At 41.5% G+C, this 23,129-nt stretch overlaps 2 protein-coding genes across 2 annotated transcripts; one reads left to right on the top strand and one right to left on the bottom strand.

Moving 5' to 3' along the window:
• Positions 1-500: 500 nt before the first annotated feature.
• Positions 501-14,558, top strand: LOC136676901 (fructose-1,6-bisphosphatase isozyme 2-like). The gene is made up of 7 exons (XM_066654184.1): positions 501-691; positions 4,088-4,250; positions 4,900-4,992; positions 5,739-5,879; positions 7,542-7,679; positions 12,695-12,814; positions 14,370-14,558. The coding sequence occupies exons 1-7, from the start codon at positions 519-521 to the stop codon at positions 14,556-14,558; spliced, it is 1,017 nt and encodes a 338-aa protein (XP_066510281.1). The 5' UTR covers positions 501-518.
• A 3,416-nt stretch (positions 14,559-17,974) lies between these two features.
• LOC136676327 (procathepsin L-like) lies at positions 17,975-22,309 on the bottom strand. The gene is made up of 8 exons (XM_066653230.1): positions 22,175-22,309; positions 20,356-20,491; positions 20,111-20,233; positions 19,847-19,999; positions 19,439-19,663; positions 18,874-19,042; positions 18,598-18,715; positions 17,975-18,479 (listed from the first exon to the last, which is right to left on the bottom strand). The coding sequence occupies exons 2-8, from the start codon at positions 20,479-20,481 to the stop codon at positions 18,380-18,382; spliced, it is 1,014 nt and encodes a 337-aa protein (XP_066509327.1). The 5' UTR covers positions 20,482-20,491; positions 22,175-22,309; the 3' UTR covers positions 17,975-18,379.
• Between the last annotated feature and the right edge of the window lie 820 nt (positions 22,310-23,129).

Here is a 23,129-nt window from a genome sequence, read left to right as displayed (position 1 = left end):
TTTCATATCCTGCCTTGACCTCTGCAGTTGACCTTGGAAACTGAGCTGGAGCTGTCTTTATTTCTTTTTATAGCCTTAACACCCTTTATAGATATCAGTTAGCTTTTTTCCAAGTACTCAGGCAGCCAGACTCTTCATAACTGGAATAGTTGTACTTTTTGCACAGGGCATTATGCTATTTTCTTAGTTCCTAAGTTAATCAAATATAAATAAGTGTCGTTTTTATATAGCTCCCCTGCATATTTTATTTCTTCACCCTTCAGAAATCTATAAGATTATATAATTTGGCCAGGAATGCTCAAACATTTGCAAAGAAATATTGCCTCTGGCCATGAATGACACTTCTAAGGTCTCACACAACCACGATCCATGAGTTACTGGCCTGCCACCTGATATCCCTCACATATATAACCCCTGACCTTTAACTACATCCTGCATGTGTAAAGAGCAGCTCCAGAGAAGAGTTCACCCACTTTGAGCTCAGGAAGCCTGTGGAACAGAGCAGGAAAAACGCAAAAATGACGGATCAATCCGCTTTCGACACAGATGTGTGGACCCTCACGAGGTTTGTTATGGAGACTGGAAGACAAGTGAAGGGAGCTACTGGTGAACTGACCCAGGTGATAAACTCCATGCTAACAGCCATCAAAGCCATTTCATCTGCTGTGAGGAAAGCAGGCCTAGCGCACCTGTAAGTTCTTTAAATGTTTTCTAAGTGTTGGGGGGGGGGGGGGGGGTTGCAGTGTTCTCAGAGCTGGTCTGGAAAGGGCTTTGTATATGGAAGTCAGTGCTACATTATGATTTGTGAAGATTCTAGATACGCGACCTCTAGTGGTTAGGTTGGTGAACTACAAGAACACAGACGTGCATTAGTTGAGATTCAAGGGTGGCATGATTGCGATTAAGTAGTTCTAGGGTTCTGTGGTTGTGGTTTCAAACCCAACTTTGGATTACTGTCTGTGAGGAGCTTGGTGTGTTCTCCCTATGTCTGTGTGGGTATCCTCCAGGTGCACCAGATTACACAGTCCAAAAACGTTTGCAACATACACAAGTGCACTAGGTGCTGTAAACACGCACCAGAGTGGCGGGCACCCATGCCTGTCGCCCGGGGAGCAGCTGAGGGCTTGCTGCCTTTTAGTAATAAGTTACATTCATATATAGCACCTTTCAAAAAAACAAGGACGCTTTACAATAAACGGGGGAAAAACCTTAAAGAGAGTGAAAGAAAGTAGAGAATAGGTTGGATTTTAGTTGAGAGTTAAACACAGAATGAAAGGGAGATTATCTAAGAGAGTGAGAGACAGGGCATTCCAAAGGGTAAGGGCAGCTACACTGAAAGACCTTCCACCCACAGTGGACAGCTTAAACCTTGGAAGAGCCAGAAGAGCAGAATCAGAGGACCTACGTGAGCGTGGAGGAGCAGAAATATAGGATGGAGCTAATCCATGCAAGGCCTTATAGGTCAGCACCAGGATCTCAGAGTCTTTAGGAGAGAGCAGGGGGCGGAGTCTACTGATGTTTTGAAGATGAAAAAATGCGGACTTGGACTAGGGTGAAATATGACTCCCAGATTTAGAACAGTAGAAGATGAGCCGGCTGTGGTGTTGTCTATGTCAATGACGTAGTCTGTGTAAGCTAAGATGGCTGCCACTTTTTGGCGTTAATCTTGTGAAAATTTGTATCCAATCAGTTTGTTAACTCCTGAACACAGGACAGCAGTGAAGATGGAGGGAAATCAATAAAGACATGAACAAGTGCTGTCTTTGTGCTACGATGGCAGTGGAAACCTGACTGAACCACTTCCAAAAGGTTATTGGTACCCAGATGGTTTTGCAATAGTGAAGCAACAACCTTTTCTCAAACTTTAGATATGAACGGCAGGTTAGAAATTGGTGTAACATTCCCATAACTGCACATTCAAGGCCTGGTTTCTGAAGAACAAGTGTGACAAAAGCCAGTTGCTGCTGAAAGTTGTGGGAACTGAACCAATTACCTTTCAGTCCTCAACCCACTTCACTAACCATTAGGCCATGGCTGCCCACTACAACATCCTATACCCAGTTAACTTACCAAGTACAGCTCAGGAAGGGGGACTGCTCATCAAGATTTAGAGCCGAATGTAATGCTATAGGCTTTATCATAAACATAAGAAGGACTTAGAAGGACTGTATAAGGAATCTACATTGTGAAAAATAATGTGGTTAACCTTGAGGTTAATTTGACTCCTTTAACCAGAGCCTGTTGGTGGTATCTTAAAAATAGGCATTTTAAAAATAGCTCTGTAGCCTTTTGATGTGACCTTTTTGATGATACATGAGACCTATGACCTATGATTTTTTAACTTAGATTCAGAGCTCAAAAGCCTATTGTATAAATGTTCTTAGGAATAGTTACTAATAAGCAGCACAGATGGTCTATGACTGGAATTTGTGAGTGAAGAATTGTGTCAGATTTTTGTGACAAACTGTTTGCTTAAGAATTGTACATTATAACAATTTAATGTTCAAAAAAAAATAATTTAGACAAATGAAAATTGATAGTTGGTCCAGTTTTTTTGAGAGGATTGTATAAAATGGACGATGGAAGCAGGTAATCGGTGTTGGGACTGAGCTTATTTCAGTCACGTATGAGCAGATCTAGTGCCAAAACAGTGTCTTCTTATTATTCAGGGATTTTGACAACAAAAAATAATCTCATGTGGTTTTGGCAATAATAGTGTGGTGGATTCCAGGTTGTGTTTCTGCCTTAAACACAGTGATTCTGGACTCAATGTCACCCTGAACATGCTGAAGCTGTTACAGAAATTGAATTGATGAACTAATGACTTAATTTTACTTTGAATTCTGATATGACGATTTAAAGACAGAATTGTGATGTTTTGTTAAAAATGTGGGCGGCACATTGGTGCAGCAGGGACCTGGAGGTTGTGGGTTCGATTCCCACTCAGGGTGACTGTCTGTGAGGAGTGTGGTGTGTTCTCCCTGTGTCTGCGTGGGTTTCCTCCGGGTGACTGTCTGTGAGGAGTGTGGTGTGTTCTCCCCGTGTCTGCGTGGGTTTCCTCCGGGTGACTGTCTGTGAGGAGTGTGGTGTGTTCTCCCTGTGTCTACGTGGGTTTCCTCCGGGTGACTGTCTGTGAGGAGTGTGGTGTGTTCTCCCTGTGTCCGCGTGGGTTTCCTCCGGGTGACTGTCTGTGAGGAGTGTGGTGTGTTCTCCCTGTGTCCGCGTGGGTTTCCTCCGGGTGACTGTCTGTGAGGAGTGTGGTGTGTTCTCCCTGTGTCTACGTGGGTTTCCTCCGGGTGACTGTCTGTGAGGAGTGTGGTGTGTTCTCCCTGTGTCCGCATGGGTTTCCTCCGGGTGACTGTCTGTGAGGAGTGTGGTGTGTTCTCTCTGTGTCTGCGTGGGTTTCCTCCGGGTGCTCCGGGTGCTCCCACAGTCCAAAAACACACGTTGGTAGGTGGATTGGCGACTCAAAAGTGTCCGTAGGTGTGAGTGTGTCAGTGAACGTGTGAGTGTCTGTGTTGCCCTGTGAAAGACTGGCGCCCCCTCCAGGGTGTATTCCTGCCTTGCGCCCAATGATTCCAGGTAGGCTCTGGACCCACCGCGACCCTGAACTGGATAAGCGCTTACAGATAATTTATGAATATTAAAAATGTTGATCTGTTGTTTCTTAACGATGCAGTGGTAAATTTGCAGCTGGGAGGTGGGCAATTTTTTAATCTATTGTTAATGTGATAAATGTTGTTATTATGAATAGGATTCTGTGAATGTATCATGGATATTGTCAAGACTCGATGAACACTGCCCACCTGCATGTTACATCGCAAAGACAACATGATAATCTTGTTTAACTGGAATAATTGGACAATGTCTTTAAATATTATAACATGTTTGGTTATTGTTTTTGCAGTAGCTTATGTAGCTTGTACTGAAGGAAACAGAAATAAGGTTAAATATTTGACAGAAACATTATGAAACGGGGAGAGATGGTAGACTAGCAAGAAGAGAACAGTCAGAGGATCTCTCTCAAACTTCAGTTGTAAAATGTTCACCGCACTGATGTTTTTTATTCTACTGTGTATGGCCTCAGTCAGGGCATTGCCGGACACATAAACGTCACAGGTGATGAGGTGAAGAAGCTGGATGTATTGTCCAATGACCTGGTGATCAACATGATGCGGGCCTCCTACGGCACCTGTTTACTAGTCACTGAGGAGAACAAAGAGGCCATTATCACCCCTGCTGAGAAAAGGGTGCGTCCACTACACAGTAACATGGGTTTATTTCTTTAAATGTGACTAAAAACTCACATGATGGTTTGGGCAGAAATTTAATTCACAGTTTCTACAGCTTCTGTCAATAAGCCAAGACCTGTCTCATGTCTTAATATTGTTTATTTAATTTTGTAATGGAGCTACAAAAATATAAACTCTAGCATCCCTGCTGGGTCTGATCCATTTGTACCAGTGCAACACACACTAACACACCACCACCATGTCAGTGTCAGTGCAGGGTGAAATGAGGATAAGAAATTATGCAGAGTAACAGGTGGACTAAAGCCTGTAACTGTAGAACTACAAAGTGCTCCTGTGTGGTCAGTGAAGCTAATAAAACAGACATTGAGCGTGGACTCTAGGTAGGTGTTCCTAATCCAGTGTGTACTGTTAAACAAAACTACGCATCACTGCTAATAACCCAACAATATGATCCAACATGCACAAGCTTTGTGTAGAACAAAAACCTTTCTTCAAGGTTTTTTAGATTGTATTGTCACAGCTCCAGTGCGAAAGAATGTAAGCTCAACCATTGCTGTGGTTAAGGACTAAATTATATGAATAAAAAGCCATTATCCCTTACACATATATCAGTATTTATATGAATCTGTGCCTCATACACACACAGGGGAAATACGTGGTGTGCTTTGATCCACTGGATGGCTCTTCCAACATCGACTGCTTGGCCCCCATTGGCACAATCTTCGCCATCTACAAAAGAGTGAGTGATGATTAACTCTAATTTTTGTAACATTCCCTGAGGAATTAAATTGATCATAACTTCATAACTTGATTGTTGTCATTTTTTACTTTATAAGTGTATTCCATGGCTCTTACACATGGCCTTGTTTTTTGTTGTACTTTTTTATGCAGATTGAAGAGGTAGCTGACCAGAACTGACCTGCTGTATGACGTGTACAGGCCAAAACAAAATGGACTGCCATACATTGTTATATAATTTAAGTCAAAAAGACTTTACTTTTAGAAATATTAGAAAAGACAGGCTTGCTGTACCACTAATAGCCAACAGGTGATGCTGTGGCACACAAGTTTGTATTGGAAACAAAAAACCTCGGCATATTTTGGCCTATATAAGCATGCTAATTATTTGAAAGCATTTATGCTAACGGTTTTGCCGTGTTTTCCTTTTATTGAAGTGTTTCTAACACCTGTTCATTTAAAACACATGCTCAAACATCTGTTTTGAAAAAAAAAGCCCCCTAAAAATTACAGAGAAGAAAATACCAGGGTTTATTTTTTTAGGCCAACATTTATTCTATTGAATGTGTGATGGTTTATAAAGTACCCAGTCTAGATTTAACCCTTTTTTATTACAGGTTAATTAGGTTTTATAACAGGTTTATTAGGTTTTAGATCCTGAGGGTATGTTGGTGGGGTGATGTCACTTTAATTCATTTAATGTTGTAAATTGATAGAACTTTCCGCTCTCTTGTTTTCTTCATACAGACTTCAGAAGCTGAACCCACAGAGAAAGATGCTCTACAGCCTGGTAATCAGATTGTATGTGCAGGTTATGCTCTGTACGGCAGTGCAACTGTAGTGGCCCTGAGCTCTGGAGCTGGACTCAACTTCTTCATGCTAGATCCAGTAAGTACTGAGGTTGTGTACGTAGTTATAGAATGGACTCTAGTCTGGATCAGCGGTACTGATCTTTGATCAGTTATACTTCTGCCCTTAACCATTTTAATCATGTTCCATCCATCCATCCATTATCCACCGCTTATCCGGGTCCGGGTCGCGGGGGAAGCAGTCGGAGCAAAGAAACCCAGACCTCCCTCTCCCCAGCCACCGACTCTAGCTCCTCCGGGGGTATACCGAGGCGTTCCCAGGCCAGTCGAGACATATAGTCTCTCCAGCGTGTTCTTGGTCTGCCCCGGGGCCTCCTCCCCGTTGGACATGCCCGGAACACCTCTCCAGGAAGGCGTCCAGGAGGCATCCGAACCAGATGCCCGAACCATCTCAGCTGGCTCCTTTCGACGTTTAATCATGTTATATATATATAATATGGTGTAGTGCAGTAACACGTGTACTATGAACAGAATAATATTCCTGCTGAAGCTGGAAAATGAACCCTAGATTTCTGTGTAGGGGGCAGCAACGGACAGCACAGTTGTCCAATTGCCCCTGTATCTAAGAGTGCTGATCTAAGAATAGTTCTTTACATCTGAGACGTTAATATATAAGTAGTGAGAGCAGAATCAGTACTTTGCATACTTCTTAAACACAGTAGTAGTGAATTGATGTCTTATATTTGAAAATAATCTTCAAGATATGTACAGCAGGGCTGCCTTTTGATTTGCCCCTCTAAACGTCTGTCGGATAGGGCTCATGCCAGTGTCACACTAGCCGACGGCTGGTATTGACGATGATGATGACCTTAATTTTATGTGTAGCTTCTTCAGAGCATCCCATCCTATCGGCAATGCAATATGTTTCATAGATATTTGTGGACATAGTGTGTGTGACCTGTACTATATATAGTATATAAGCAATAAATGGCTCCAAAGAAGATGGATGGGTAAATAACTCCATCCTGATTAGAATTGCGGTAGGTCCAGAGCCAAACTGGAATTACAGGACATAGAAACACACACTTTCAGTCCATCACAGGACATCACCAGTCACTCACACACTCCCACATGTGGACAGTTTTGCAAACTCACCCAGACTCTCACATGCTCACACCTCATTTCACAGTCAACTTGTTTCACAAACACACACATTCACACACCTGTGGACGATTTCACTCACTCTCACAGTCACTAACCAACTCATCCAGTAGTGCCCTGAGGATCCAAAACAAGACTGGAGCTGAGTGTCTGTGCCACTGCTTTAAACACCATAGTGCTGTCTGCTTTATGCTTACTACTATTATTCAGAATAATGTGATTCTTTTATTCTTACCTAGTTAATCACATTCACAATAATGTGATTTAATTATTGACACTGGATTCCTCTCTGTACGCTCTGAGGAAAAGACATTTTTATGAACTTTGTAGTAGTTATTTATAGGGTCTTTGTTTTGTGGTTACAACTGTGCTCAATGGAATATCACATATGGTAAGTTTGTATTTTCACTTCTCATTTGATTGTGATGAGTTTTTTTTGTCAGTGCAATGTAGTGTTGCTTCCCCATTTTCAAGTTTGTGCATTTTCCTGATGAGTACAATATGGGTTTCATTTCTGAGCTGGATGGAGAGTGGAATGTCATTTTTCAGTGAAAATGAAAGAAGTGTTTTCCCCCTTTAGGCCATTGGTGAATTCATCCTGACTGAGAGAAATGTGAAGATTAAGAAGAAAGGAAAGATCTACAGTCTGAATGAAGGCTACGCCAAGTACTTTGAGCCCGCAGTGACTGAGTACATAAAGCACAAGAAATTTCCTGAGGTAGGTCTTAAAAGTGGCCATGTTTTTAGACACATATTAGTATTCTTTCTGAGCCTCTATAATCTGTTGTATTTAACCCCATAATCACCAAAAACGTGTATGTCAGGCCATACGAAATATATGAATTGGCATGTGGACACATGCCAATTCAACATTCCTCCAGGAATTAGGACTATTTTTTATAAGAAATTTACATTTACATGTACGCATTTGGCAGATGCTTTTATCCAAAGCGACTTACAAAAGAGGATCTAACATTCAAACTACAGCACAAATTATACAAAATACCTTACATAGAGTGCAATATGCCAGGAAGTAATAAGTGCATCAAAGAAAGACATGTGCTCTTTAAGGCTGGTTGAAGACCAGGCGTGCTGCAGCATTCTGGATAATCTGTAGCGGTCTCACAGCACAGGCCAGAAGACCTGTCAGGAGGGCGTTGCAATAGTCTGGACGGGAGATTACTAACGTCTGAACAAGGAGCTGTGTTGTATGTTGAGTAAGGTATGGCCTAATCTTCCTTATGTTGAATAAGGAGAAGTGGCACGATCGAGCTACTGCGGTAACGTGATCTGCGAAGGTCAGCTGGTCATCAACCATGACACCTAGGTTTCTTACAACCTTGGTGGGAGCCACTGATAGGGACTCTAGCTTGATGCTGATGTTGTGGAGAATAGCTTGCTTGGCTGGGAGGACCAGCAGTTCAGTTTTGGATAAATTCAATTGGAGGTGATATTCCTTCATCCATGTAGATATGTCAGAGAGACAATCAGAGATTCGAGTTGCCACTGAAGTATCACCTGGAGGAAAGGATAAATAGAGCTGTGTGTCATCTGCATAGGAGATAGGAGTGATAGGAGAAGCGGTGTGAATGTATGATTGGGACTAGAGAGGAGGTGTACAAGGCAAAGAGGAGGGGACCCAGCACTGAGCCTTTGGGCACACCTGTGGTGAGGTGGTGTCGCGCTGATGTTTGTCCAAGCCATGACACATTGAAGGATCGTCCAGTGAGATAACACTCAAACCAGGAGAGTGCATTGTTCTTGAAGCCCATGTCAGTAAGTTTGTTTAGTAAGAATTTTGTCCCTCGTTTCTTACAACAGCAGCATCTAACCTTCAGGGAAGCCTTAGCATTTAGACATTGAAGTCATACTGATGTTTAATTATCACTTTTAGATCCCTAAAGCCACTCCAACCCATCTGAGCTTATTAGATGGAGCTCCTGACGGAGAATGCAGTTCCACTGCTCCAAAGCCCAATGCAAGGGCTTTTTGCTTCTTTAGATGACTCTTGACAACGAGCTTGGTGACTACAGTATAGGTTCTCCAGGGTATCTCTTGACATTTCATGCTGTTCTATGGATATGATACACTGTACATGCACATTTGAATGTCTGTGCCCATAGTTGGCACATTATAGCTGAATTCATTAAGTTACCTTTGGCTATGTAGTGCACTTGTTAGCTACACTAGGGTTGTGGCTTCAAAGAAAAACTGAAGAACTTCAGAAAAACATTTTGGCTCATCAGCTATGTTTGGGTTAATGGGAAAATGACATCAGTAGAATTATTTTTGCAAACTACAGATTTGTAATTCAGCACCAGTCATTTGTTAAAGCATGTTCAACCCATGACTTGTGGTCAGATCCAAGTGGCTGACCTTCAGCAGAAAGATGTGTAAGTGCATTGTGAACACTCCTTTCTACGCGACTGTTTCCTGTTTGTCTGGTGTCAGCTGATTCCTGGATGGCGGTGATGTGCTGGAAAGAGTGCTGAGGTAAAATCTACCCTCAGGAAGTGTCATGTCCTGCTGTTGGAGCTCATATGGAAGTGGTAGACTCAGCAGCTCCAACTCACTCAGCCGGGTCATGTGTTGCAAGAGTTCTCAAAAACATGTTTTTTTTGGTCCAGTGAATAGCAACAGATATATATGTTTACTCCTGATTACAGCTGATTATTAATAATTAATTTGTGGCTCAAGCCTGAATTTTACTCTGCAAAATCATTCAAGTTTACGATGACCCAGCTACTTACTGACACAGTCTTCTTCTGCCTTTGGCTGCTTCCGTCAGGGGTTGCCACAGCTGATCAACCGATCCGCACCATCGACTTGGAACACATATTTACGCCTGACACAACCCTCCCTATTTATCTGGGCTTTGGGAATGGCTACGTACTGACACAATCCACTAGACTAAATTAAGCAAAGCTGCTCCAGGGTCCTTGACATTATTGAAATGTGGTGAGGATTGCTTGGAAACAACTCTTTCGTCTCAGGTATTCTTGAAGAATGGAATGTAACTGTTACCTAGTCATTGAACGCTGTAATAAGTGCCAATTGACTCATTAAATAAAAAGCATTATTATATTATATTATATTAGATGTTTAGAGGTTTGTGTAATATACACTCATTGACCAAATAAAATGCACAAAGAAGATTAGAAGTTACAGTTGTTGCATAGGGGCATACAGCACAGTTGCAGCTGGGCCTGTAGATCCTGTACACTCTTAGGTTGCCAAAGCTGGTGCCTCGATGGTCCCATAAATGCTCAATAGGTGATAAATCTGGTGACTGGCCAGGCCAAAGATCTGTTGCAGAAGCGCTCACCCCGAGCCTTCCATACTCAACCTCGAGAAAATCTCTTGGACAATTTTTTTTGTAGGTACCAACCACAGCATACCAGGAACACCACAGAAGACCTGCAATTTGGGAGATGCTCTGACCAAAACCTTGTGACCATAACAATTTGGCTCTAGTCACAGTCGCTCAGATCCTTACACTTAGCCACTTTTCCTGCTTTCAACATCAGCTTCAAGATCTGACTCTGTTCCTTTGCTGCTGAATATATCCCAGCCCTTGACAGGTGCCACTGTAACCAGATCATCAATATCATTCACTTTAGCTGTCAGTTGTTTTTAATTGTGGCTATTCGGGGTGTGTTTGTGTGTGTACATGCTGGTACAAACACATCAGGGCTGTCTCCACTCATTGTCAACTCTGTTAGACACATCTACCTCTTTGGCCCACCTTGTAGCTGTAAAGTCAGATACAGTAGCTGCACAATTTGTTGGTTGTCCTCTTTTATGAGGCTTTTATCAGTGGACACAGGACGCTGTTGGCTGGGTGTTTTTGGATGGTGAACTATTCTCAGTCCAGCAGTGAAACTGAGGGCTTTCTGATCCACACACGTCAGTGTCACTGCAGCACTGAGAATTATATACCACTCTAATCATACCTGCTCTGTGGTGGTCCTGCGGGGGGTCTGACCATTGAAGAGCAGGGTGATTCAGGGGTAAGAAAGTATGCAGAGAAACAGGTGAACTACAGTCTGTAATTGTAGAACTACAAAGTGCTCCTATATGATCAAGAGCTGACAAAATGGACAATGAGTATAGATACTTGGTAGGTGTCCCCAGTCTAGTGATCATATGTCTTTGGGATTTGTTTATGCTTGTTGTTCTTGTGCTGCTGTTCCCTTTGGTTGTTGTTCTGAGGTTTGTGGTAACCCTGGACTTCAGTCCTAATCTATGTGTGTGTGAGTGTGTGTGTGTGTGCCTGTGTGAGATAGCGTGTTTATGCAGCGCTGCATAGTTCCCTGCCACCTCACTGCTGCTCTACCATGACTAAGCAGCACATGACTTCTTTCTTCTTTTTCTCTCATTCTTTCTTGGCTCAGTTCCTCCTGCACTTGTCACTGAGTTGTGTTCTGTACGTTCAGTTCTAATGCTGCCTATTTCCCCCAGTGCAGTGCTGCTGAACTTTGATCACGATTGTGTTTGTGTGGATTTACATAGTGTTAGTCCAAGTTACAGACCGAATTTCAAGAGGCAAGACAGTAATCATCAAAAATGACTATAACTACCAGTTACACATACAAGAAATTTAATGAAATCTCGTCCTAAAACTATAGTCATAAATATATGGTTGGTCTCTCATTTGCAGCTGTAACAGCTTCCACCCCTGTGGGAAAGCTTTCTATTTTATCTATTCATTCAGATGAGCATTTGTAAGGACATACCCTAATGTTGTGTGAGAGGCTCTATTAACAGATCACTGTAATTCCTTCAATGTCAGAGGGACAGATATGGAAGCATGGTTAGACGATAATAAAAAGAAAACGTAAACTTTCACTCATTAAAACTCTCATAGTTCTAGCTCTCTGAGTTTTATGGCCTGTAAAAGGCTCAGCATGAATTGTAGCAAATTTAAAAAAGAATACATCTGAGATAATATGTCTTTGATGTGCACTAAATGACTATATAACATTTTTAAGGCACCCATCTTCTTCCTCACTGTTACGTTTTACAGCCAGCACAAGATCCACTAAACACTATATTTATTTATACTGCTACAGAGTTCATAAAACCTAGTGCAAAATACACCTCAGATGTTTTACAGGTATGGATGTGTTTTTTTTCCTCCAGTCTTTTATAGACCAAAGCTTTAAATACTTTTTAACTGATTGTGACAGCGCCCCCTCCAGGGTGTATTCCCGCCTTGTGCCCAATGATTCAAGGTAGGTTCTGGACCCACCGTGACCCTGAACTGGATAAGGGTTACAGATAATGAATGAATGAATGAATGAATGTGACAGTTTTTGTTTTGTACTCCATCCCTCTCACAGTCAGAGGATAACCTTAAGTCAAATCCCTTTAGCACTTTCTGAATAATGTGGCCTTTCTGGTGCATTTTGCCAGTTCCACTTCATCAAACATCGGAAAAATCAGGTATCGTGATGTTATATTTTTGCGTTGGCATGCCCCACTATGAGGTATTTATCAGTAGACTACAACAATAAGGGTGGCATGGTGGTGCAACAGGCAGCTCCAGGACCCCAGGGTTGTGGATTCAGAACTTCCCTCGGGTCACTCTATGAGGAGCCTGGTGTGTTCTCCCTGTATCTGCATGGGTTTCCTCTGGGCGCTCTGTTCTAAAAACACATGTTGGTAGGTAGATAGGCTATTCAAAATAGTCCAAATGTGTGCCTTAATGATCATATTCTTGTGTTTGTACAGGATGGCAGTGCCCCTTATGGTGCCAGGTACGTGGGCTCCATGGTGTCAGACATACATCGCACTATTGCTTATGGAGGCATCTTCATATACCCTGCCAATGAGAAGAGTCCCAAAGGAAAGGTGGGTTATTGTGTCTGTGTTTATATAGAGTGACACTCATTTGTACTTCACTCTCAGACAGTTTACACAGTAAGGGACGGTCTGGAAAATGATTTACCAAAGCCCTGAACAGGCACAAAACATATGTGTCGGAATACGCAGAGTTGGAGCAAACAGTTACAGCAGCTTTTTGAAATGGGGCAAGACTTTTGCCTTTACTTGTGTCCACTTTTTTAGATAACAGTACAGGGCTAGATCACACAGGTCTAGGCACTGGGCCTATCCTTAGGGGTTTTGCCAGTTTGATCCCCTTGTGTTTGCCTGGAGGGAGTCCAAGCTAACGTGGTACAGTTGACATAAAAACCGTGGGTAACATTATGCTATAGAGCATCAACACATATTGAGACAAGTGTATGATGCTTTAGTTTATTGATGCTACTATGGCTGGTTACACACCTCTAGTACTCCACATGACACCAGTGGAAATCTAATGAATCGGGCACCAGACACAAGTCTTTGGTTTAAATTGGCGTTTGGAAGGTACTGGCCGAAATATCATTTTAAATATCAAATATATTGATAAAGTGTTCTCCCTGTGTCTGCGTGGGTTTTCTCCCACACTCCAAAAACACACGTTGGTAGGTGGATTGGTGACTCAAAAATGTCTGTAGGTGTGAGTGTGTGAATGAATGTGTGTGTGTTGCCCAGTGAAGGACTGGCGCCCCCTCCAGGGTGTATTCTCGCCTTGCGCCCAATGATTCCAGGTAGGCTCTGGACCCACCGTGACCCTGAACTGGATAAGGGTTACAGATAATGAATGGATGGATGTATATATTCATAAAATGTATTGACACTAATCCATGAGCTTTCTTATATAAACATTCTGAACCGAGCAAGTTTGGACCTGCCCATCTGCTGGAGCACCAGTTTCTCTTCTGGGAAGCCTTTACCCTAGATTTTGGAACATTGCTGTGAGGTTTTGATTGTATTCAGACATGAGAACATTAGTGAGCTCAGGTACTGAATCCAGAACTACTGGATAGAGCTTCAAAACTCCAGCGAATGCAGTTCCTGCTTTTTTTTTTCTCCTCTTCATGCTCATCATACATAGGTCTAAGGTTCACAGAGTTTTTCTAGACATTGTAAACACTGTGATAGCTGATGTTTCTGAGTGGCCTATATATTTCAAGATAAGAGCACTGCTTTCTTTCTTATACTACAGATAAGGGCTCTAAGAACAGCCTCCCTCTATATGAACTTTAACCAAAGTATGGGGCAGATGACAGGGTACAGGCAGTTTAGAGTGTGTGTTTTGTTCCTGATATCATCGTAAGACAATTAAGACGTGAGGCTTTTTGTGTTCATTAGACCCTTCTCTGATTATTTTTGCCCAGTGTGAAAATGTTGAAATGTGTGGCGTAAGAACCCTGTCATATTCCTGAGCCTTTTATGTGATTCATTATCCTGCTGTGTGAAATGACCCTGTGGTCAGTGGCCAAATTTATGCATTTTGGGAAGTGCTTGACCAGTCTTGCTGATTGTAAGCTCTCTTTTTCTCTCTCTCTCTCTCTTTTAGCTGAGGTTGCTGTATGAGTGTAACCCCATTGCGTTCCTGGTGGAGCAGGCCGGAGGTTTGGCCACTACCGGCTCTCAGAGGATTCTGGACATTAAGCCTGAGGCTCTGCATCAGAGAGTTCCCTTTGTGGTTGGCTCCCCAGACGACGTGGAGGAATACATGTCCTTTGTCAAGAAATATCAGAAATAGTTTAGCACCTGTGCGCTGGGCTTCCTAAAAGCATCTTAGAACCAAGAAGATTCTTAAGTGGTAGAACGAGCATCACACTGAACACTCTCTCTCCCTTTGTCAGATGATTTTGGGATAACTGGGCCCTGATCTTTACTGTAATTGCTCTGCAGCATCTTGTCTAGCTACAGTGAGCTAAAGGCCAAACGTTTTAAAACCAACACCTACCAGTGGACATCACTGCAAACCAAAAATATATTTTGGAAAAGCTAATATATGATCAGTGTGTTTAAATACACACACACCGATCCACTGACCGTTCAGGAGGATTTTGTAGTTCTACAGTTACAGACTCTCTGTAGTTGCTGTTGATCTGCATACTTTCATAGCCACCTTTCACCCTATTTGTAATGGTTAGGAACCCAACAGAACCACAACAGAACTGAGTGGTATTATTTTGGTGATGGGTAAGGGTTAACCTTCAGTTTAGGGAGGTTGGGTTGAAAAGGGGCTAGTGAAATATGCAGAGCGTCAGGTGGACAACAGTGTGTAACTGTAGAACTATAAAGTGCATCACTATGGGCAGTGGAGTTAAAACAATGGACAATGAGTATATAAACAAGGAGGTGATTATATTGTTATGACTGAACATTGTAGATTTTGGAATAGCTAAGATATTATAAGCGGAATTTGAATTCCTAACTTGTTTTCTGACTATCAATAAACATGTTATTTCTTACTATTTCAAGGAATAAGGTTTAAAAGACCGTTGCCCCCCCAACGGTGTTGGGCAACTCTAATAGACGTCTTACATGTGATGTAGATGGTGGACAACAACTCTAGAAGTTCCAGTTGTTTTTGGCTGCAATCATTCAATGTACAGTGGGACATCTGTGCACAAATGGCCCAAAGATCCCAAAATATCCAGAAAATGGACTAAATTTGTCCACTTTAAACGGGCACTTTGGAAAGGACCATCCGCTCACTCCGTTATCTGTAGCTCATTTCACTGGCGCTCTTCCAACAATATGGACATGTAAGGACACCAACGAAAGGTGTTCAAGAGCCTCTGTAACATGGAGGTAAACAGGGTAAGGACACTCACTTCGCCTGTTTTAGTTGGTGTTAGTTAACGTTAGCTTGACTTGCTAAACTCGGTGGCTCAGATTATACTCGGCTACGTAGCTGCATTACGGAGGTTTATAGTGTCGGATGAATTCGAGTTCGACTTCGATCACATTTACAAGAATAACGGTACCTCTAAATTTGAGTTTAGCTTATTGCTAGGCTATTGTCATGAATAATGTTGGTTATTTATCTAGCTAGATACTGTCATAACAGTCACTCATAACGGTGTTTTACTGCGGCGTTGTTCAGCTGTTGTCCACCAGTGACGTCACGGTTGTGTTCAAGAATTTCCGTAGCGAGCTCGGGTTTTTCCGTCAATTTAATAAAATTGTCAGTTTTAAAGCAAATTAAGCTGCTATTTTCATTTTAATTCATACTTATATATGTCAGTAACTAAAATAATGTGAAATATTCATGGAGGTCCATTAAGTGGTGCTTAGCCTTTAATTTTAAATGGTCTTTGTCGTGAGACAGGAAACAGCTAACAAATAATGTAGAAATTCATATGTCGTAGACCCAAGATATTTCTAGAAATATTTTACATTAGATGCTTAAAGATTTCTATACAGTGTTGATGGCATTCAGCCACATAAACGTTTGTGAGGCCACGTCCTGATGTGGTAGGCTTAGTTCTGGGTCACAAACCTGACTGCAACTCATCCCAGTGGCATTGAATAGTACTATAACATGTACTATAAGCTTCAAAGCTTTAAGCTAAGGCACTTTGTAGTGTTCTAGTCAGCACTTGACATTGGGCATGGTGACCTTAGGTTCATGTGTGTCTGCCCCAGAGTGCCCTGTACATTTGTTAATGGATTTCTATGAAGAATACACAAGCTGTGTGTGCACAATGAAACGTGTGGGGTGTGCACCTTAAAGTAGCTGAATGAGCTCATTATACGGGGTGTCATCCAGTAACAAAGGCTGATTAGCCTGAGGCCATTCTACGTGTTGTTTTACACCAACTCTGTAAGATAATGTGACCCATGGAAAGTGCTTCACTGTAATGCCTCTGAAAAACAGTTTAGGCTCTGCTCTGTTTAGAGAAAACCAAATAAAAAAGCGTTCATTGTGTGGTTTACTTTCTTTTAAACTATTCAAAGCTGTACCATATTTTTGCACATTCCTTCCCTGAGGCTGTCTCCCTCTCTCCGCTCTCCAGAATAGTGTTTATGTTTGTCTCTCTCTCTCGCTCTCTCTTCGTCTCCAGCTTGTTGTGAACATTATGTGCTGAGTGTTACTGATTGGTCACTGGCAAAGTCCATTCTCCTGTTGTCTTCCGGTTAACACAGACCTCCTCCTGTCAGTAACTGGATCCTCAGACATTTCTGGAGCTTCATCATCTGCCCACAGCTCCCTGCAACCTGAAGGAGGGCTTCTGTGGCTTGACTTAGTAACTTAAAGGACAAATATAGATGAGTACATGAGACACACTGTACAAAACAATTCAGCTTGTCTTTCACGTTATAGTACTCTCTTCTCAGGACATGAATATAGGTCACAGCTCTTGGCTAATGTAAACAGACCTGAGTCTAGAATTTTATCAACCCACAAGTCCACAGTAACATACCCCCAGGGAAAATATAAAACGCAAGAACAATATATACGCAATTTTACTTATGGTCCACAGAAATTTGTTAAAATATACGTTTAGTGGCAGCACAAATGGCGCTGCAATCAGACAGGTCCAGGGTCATGAGCTCATGGGTTCAATGCTGAAGTTTGGTGCTTTCTGCTTGAAATTCACATGGGAGCTCATTTCCTCCAGCAAAACAAAGTGTTTGTAGGTTGCAATGCTAAAGTTGGTGCCTACATGTGTGTGAGATCCCAACATTCTCCTGCCGTACATCCAGTGATTGCTAGTAGGCTGCAGACCCACTGTAACACTGATCAGGATAAAGTGGGGAGATGATTGAATATATGTAAAATAATTTCAAATACAGGTTCTGTTATGATGTCATAGAGCAGACACCAATAGTCGTTCCCCTCTTCCATGTTATTGCTAGTTAAAGCCCGAATCTATATCAGCTTTGTGATTACATAAGAAATTTGAGTCGTTCTAAGAATAACAGTGTGGTGCCCATTTGATTTTGTTTCATTAAATAAAATAGCTTTTAACTGACCATTTCCTGTTTTTCGTAATGTAGTAAACAAACGACATTGTTTTGAAGCTTGTGTCATAGGGTATTTATAGCTTCACTATTACACAACACTGTAGTCAAAAATAATGTTGCATCTTCATAATCCTTCTCTTCCCACTTCATGACAAATAACAACTGAAACTATAATAAGAGACGGAGAGGTTACACTTCATTTCCACAGGTTTAATAGATTGTAAAAGTAGGAAGAAAAAAAAAACGAAAAAAAACAAAGACTTTACATTTTGGCAAGTAACACCTCTTCAAAATGAAGAACATATTTACATGGAATAATAATCATAAAAATCACTTGCTTACTAAAACAATTGCATAATTTCCCTAAAACAGTGTTTTTATTTTTCCACATAAAACCTACAATAGCCTCATGTAGGTAATCATCCTGCTCTAGCCTCACTCAGGCTGTAATACACTGTATCTCAGGTCACTAACAATTCACTGCACTGGCTATAGAGTGTACTTCACTGAGCAACTGTGCAGAGAACAGCCACAGCGTAGCAAACTAAAAGAGACACTGACAGCTCTTCTGAAACCAATACTGCAGAACAGAAACATTCATTAGACCAGGGGGTAGCTAGCTGCTGTAGCGATTCCACAGTGGTTTTTCCGGTCCTTTGCCATGTAGATGTATCCTTTGTCACCCCATTTCTCGCTCCAGCTGTAAACAAATCCAAGGCATGCACAAGTGTAAGAGTATGTCATTACTTCAGCATTTACGGTAGCCATCTTGGATCACATTGAGGAAGTCAAACGTATAGAACACAACCGCCTCATACCTGTTCTTGACAATCCAGTATTTCTTGCCATCCACATCTTCACCCTGAAATCCATAACCAACCACTAGAACGCCATGGTCCAACTCTTCACTGCTGCAGTCCTTCTCGTAGTAGATTCCTGTGGAGGATGAGGACCAGACATGTTTTATGAACAATTCATAGACATGGAAGGATTTATATCCAACAGACATTAGCAGTTTCAGGGTTATTGCCTATTATTTGTCACAGAAACTGATATTAGCCCAAGGTTTTCAGTTAACGTTTACGCTAATTCACCTGACTGGTAGAACTGGAAAGACTCATGTCCAGCATCGATGGCCACGGACACTGGGCCGACTGCAGCTACAGCCTTCATCAGAGCATGCTCTTTTCCACTGGGGATGTCCACAAAGCCAGTGTCATTAGCTGCGCTGTTCTGAGGATCATAGTGGCAGGGCTGATCGTCCTAAAACAAAAAAAAAAAAAAAAAAAAAAAAAAAAAAGACAAAAGCCATGCTTAAATAACCTTACAATTTCTTCATTATTTGCAAAATAAATAAGTAAAAAAAATAATTACAAAGTAAAAAGCAAAAGTAGGCAAATGCTAAATGTTAAAACAGAAAACCATTAACTCGACTGCCTCTCTTTACCTCATTCTAAACTCATTTAACCATCTTAAACTGTAGAGCGGAGTTACGCATGAGGTTTCTTATTCAGTAACTACAATAAATGGTCTAGTAACCATTATGCAGATAGAATATAATTATGACTTAAAACATTCCAACATCTATGGGTTAAAATGACACATTCCTTCATCTGACCCTGTACCAGAAAGCCATTTTAAAGGAGTAAGTAGACTCACTGTGCCAAGATAGGGGTATGAATCCTCAGAGTCCAGGCCTCCTTGGTCCTTTATGTACTGGAACGCCTGGTCCATGAGTCCTCCATTGCAGCCCTCATTGCCTTCAGGACGGGAGCAATCCACCAGGTTCTGCTCACTGAGAGAAACCAGCTGGCCGGTCTTTCTGAACTCCTGACCCTCCATGGCTCCTGTGGTGCTGAAGGCCCAGCAAGAACCACATTCTCCCTGCAATGAATATTACAACAGAACTGTAAGGAAAGATATTCAGCGTTTATGGAGCATACAGGAAAATCTGGATTCATTTTGTCCTTTTGTCTTTGCCTCCTGCCTTTACATCAATGTGGTCAGACCTGTTTTAACCTATAGAGTGTCAAACGAAAGCCTGGAACCAAGACAAGCATGTCTTACCTGGTCTTTGACAGGAGTGACGTATCCCTTCTCTCTCCAGTCCAACTGGCTTGGGACCACCAGGAAGTTGGGCTCCATAAACAGAGACCCTCTGAATTTTCTCTCCTTCTTGTGTTTGTATCCGTTCATTAGCTGCCTGAACTCCTCATGGGTCTGTGGGGAATGAGGAAACACCAACACTGAAAAACTGCCTTTAGACAAGGTGCATATTTGAAAGATTGATCAGATAGCAACAGCCTTCTTCTGCTCTCCCAACGCTCTTACCATGTCTCCAAAGTGGTTCATTCCCAGACGATAAGTGTGCTCGCCCAGTGAGTGCTCCAGGTTGTGCATCTCAATCTTTTTCAAGTTCTTCTCCCAAACCATTCTCCGCCATCCTTCTTCCTTCTGCAATAAAAGAATCTCAGTCAGTGATTCTCAAAGTAAAAATAGTTTTATAGACAAAAACAAAAGTTAAGAAAGTTGGGTTGTTGATTAAATTAATAAAAAAAGGTAATCTGAAAACATACCTCATGGTAATTTTTACTATGCCACTTCTTCCACTGTTCCCAGTGCTCATCTAGCTCACGGTCCAAACTTGGTGCAGCAAATACTGCACCGATGCAAACAATGAAGAGTGCTAGATACGTCCTCATGGTGAAAGAACTGAAATAAAAAGGCAGCAAGGTCTTAAAAACTTATTTTTACCCCCAGTAAGGGAAACATTCATGTACACACAGAAATTAAGTTTTTAAATAGTCTTAAAAATCAAAACACGCATTTTAAGCTCAGTCTAATGTCTTAATATGCTTCATAAATGGTCCAATGTTATAAAAGTTGTTAAAAGGGACAAACAGACGGGAAATTTGAAATGGAGACAGGGCCCACACTTAATGAAGTCAGAGGCGTTTGTTAGAATGAAGCCACTATTTAAGCTTTACTGGATTTTATTTTCTGAAAATAAAAATCTTTTAAAATGTGCCATTTTGATGAATACTGATTTTAGGTGATTTATTAACCAAATAACTTTATATTTTGTTAAAATCTTTGCACCAACTCAAGGCGAATCCCAAATGTCCCCGTTCTCCCTACATAGTGCACATATTAATTTAGAAAACAACAGCTTTTACACACAAGGACCAAGGCACATTTATAAAACGAATCTAGTTATTTTCAACACTCACTATGTAGTATTTAGCGCAAGGTTTGAGGCAGTATGAGCCCTAGTTTTATGCCCTGTGTAGTGCACTAAGTAGGGAGTGATTTGTTTCCTTCGAAAACGCCGAGGCTGTATATCGCTGAATAACGTTAACGGGGTTGGGCTTTTTAACCGCGTCACTGCTGATAAATTGTTCATCGATTGGGTCTTGTTATTATTTCGAAATATGGCTCGGAGTAGAGCGAAAAGGGCGTTGAGCGCTGAGTAAAAACAGTTGGTTTGACCGGCTTCTCAGAAAAGAACGAAGCGCGTCGTAAACAAACACACTCCCAGTAAACAAACCGCTGCTTTCCGACGATTTCAGAATCATTTATATTTCAGAGGACTCTCACGCAACATTTAACGGTCCAACCGCCTCAGTGAGGCCCGGGAACGGGGTGGACTTGTTTACAACAACGCTCTGTGCTTTGTCTCTGCCGCAGACTGCGACACCGGGTCGGGATTCCGAGCCCTTTTCCCAGGAAAACGAAACAGGAACCGAAGCAGGCCGCGGAAATCGAAAAGGAAAGATATCTAGTGACATTAAACCCCTTCTGTGTTTAACCGAAGGCTGTAAAAACGTAGGTCTTGCGTTCGTACAGGTCATTACAGACCACGTAGCTACTTGTTTTCCCTTTACTTTAGTCCCTAAATAATGGCCCAGCATTACACCACAAGAGTACTCCACAAAGCAGGATTTATCCGTTATCTAAATAAACTGATACCAAAACTGAGCATTGTCCAGTAGGAATTTCACCCATCTTTTTTTACCTTTGGGCTGAAGTTATTTGGCTGAACTGAGAAATCCTGCTTTGTGGAATAACTTAGCATCCCCCCAGCTGTCCTGTTCCTCTCTATCCCCTCGTTATTTTCCTTCAAACTCGTTTACAGAAAGATAAGAACGAGCCTCTGAACACAGCCCTGACTTTATAACGCGGCATGTACAACGTATTTGAACAAACCGAGTACACTTCAGAATGGACACAAAGTACTAACGGTTCCGACCGAAAAAAAACATACAGATTTAAGTAGCACCAGAAAAACAACCCATCCGATACACAAAGATGCATTAAACACTGCAGCAAATATAAAAGAAAACAATGCAGGTAATAAAAGCAGGTTAATAAATATTTAAAAGCATCCCCACTCACCCACTGTAAAATATTCAGAGAGAAGTAGTCCCACAAACAACCAGCCGCACTTTTATATACGGTATCGCCATATGCAAATTAGCGCGCTCTGATTGGCTCAGGCATTCTCTATACGTGAACTCATCCCAGAGCATGTGATCCGGAGGCACGTGACTGCTTCCCAGCAGATGTTTATGGGACTTCGTTGTATTTCTTTTTATATAAACCACTATGAAACAAGGCTTAAGCTTCTCTGTTGAAATCGTTTAAACTGTGTTCACTATTTTTTTGACGTCGTCCAGTGTTTATTTCTCTCACTGATATTAGTTATATACCTGTAAAGTTAAAAGACATTTTAATAAAAGTAAAGCATTCTACCAAAAAAATAAAATAAAGTAAAAATAAAAAAAACCTAATCTACAGAACTTGCAGTTAAGGTTATTCTATGTTATAAAATAAATAAATAACTATCTCTTTCTCAACAGACACTCCTCTGAAATGTGTGCTGTTCCAGTAATTTCCTGTAAATAATACTAATATAATAAAAAGTGTGTTTTTGTCCATATTCCTTTACTGTTACTATGATGAAAGCCCAACTTTGTTATACTCTTATTATTAGGTTTGCTATTGTCAGAGACATATTTAAATGAGACATTAAATCTGAGTGGGTTTTCTTTTTTTCAAAGGTAAATGCTTGTTTTTCTCAATGCAGTTTTGAAAAAAATGTTTTCTTTAATAGTTTCATTCATTCATTCATTCATCCTTTACAGGCTTGTTTACGTTATTTATCTTTTTCTCAAATATATCCCTCAAGGTGCTCAGTTAAAACTGCAGCTGCCCAAACAGCGAGCGTATATCGGTCCACTGTCACACCACTGACTGTAGACCACTGCTGGTCCACCATGGGACCACTCAGATTACTCTCCTGTACCGGATATCACTCATTTATAATCTCCTCAAACAGATTCTACGTTCA

This window comes from Hoplias malabaricus, chromosome X2 (genome assembly GCF_029633855.1).
Source record: "Hoplias malabaricus isolate fHopMal1 chromosome X2, fHopMal1.hap1, whole genome shotgun sequence".
Taxonomy (NCBI): Eukaryota; Metazoa; Chordata; class Actinopteri; order Characiformes; family Erythrinidae; genus Hoplias; species Hoplias malabaricus.
The sequence above is the reverse complement of the archived record's forward strand: the minus strand, read 5'-3'. Positions and strand labels throughout refer to the sequence as shown.

Excerpts from the sequence above, each read along its gene's own strand:
- LOC136676901 (XM_066654184.1), top strand. The coding sequence starts at position 519 with ATGACGGATCAATCCGCTTTCGACACAGATGTGTGGACCCTCACGAGG. Across the intron at positions 692-4,087 it reads AAAGCAGGCCTAGCGCACCT|TCAGGGCATTGCCGGACACA; the intron begins GTAAGTTCTTTA and ends GTATGGCCTCAG. Across the intron at positions 12,815-14,369 it reads AGAAGAGTCCCAAAGGAAAG|CTGAGGTTGCTGTATGAGTG; the intron begins GTGGGTTATTGT and ends TCTCTCTTTTAG.
- LOC136676327 (XM_066653230.1), bottom strand. The coding sequence starts at position 20,481 with ATGAGGACGTATCTAGCACTCTTCATTGTTTGCATCGGTGCAGTATTT. Across the intron at positions 19,664-19,846 it reads TCACTCCTGTCAAAGACCAG|GGAGAATGTGGTTCTTGCTG; the intron begins GTAAGACATGCT and ends TATTCATTGCAG. Across the intron at positions 18,480-18,597 it reads TACTGGATTGTCAAGAACAG|CTGGAGCGAGAAATGGGGTG; the intron begins GTATGAGGCGGT and ends ATTTGTTTACAG.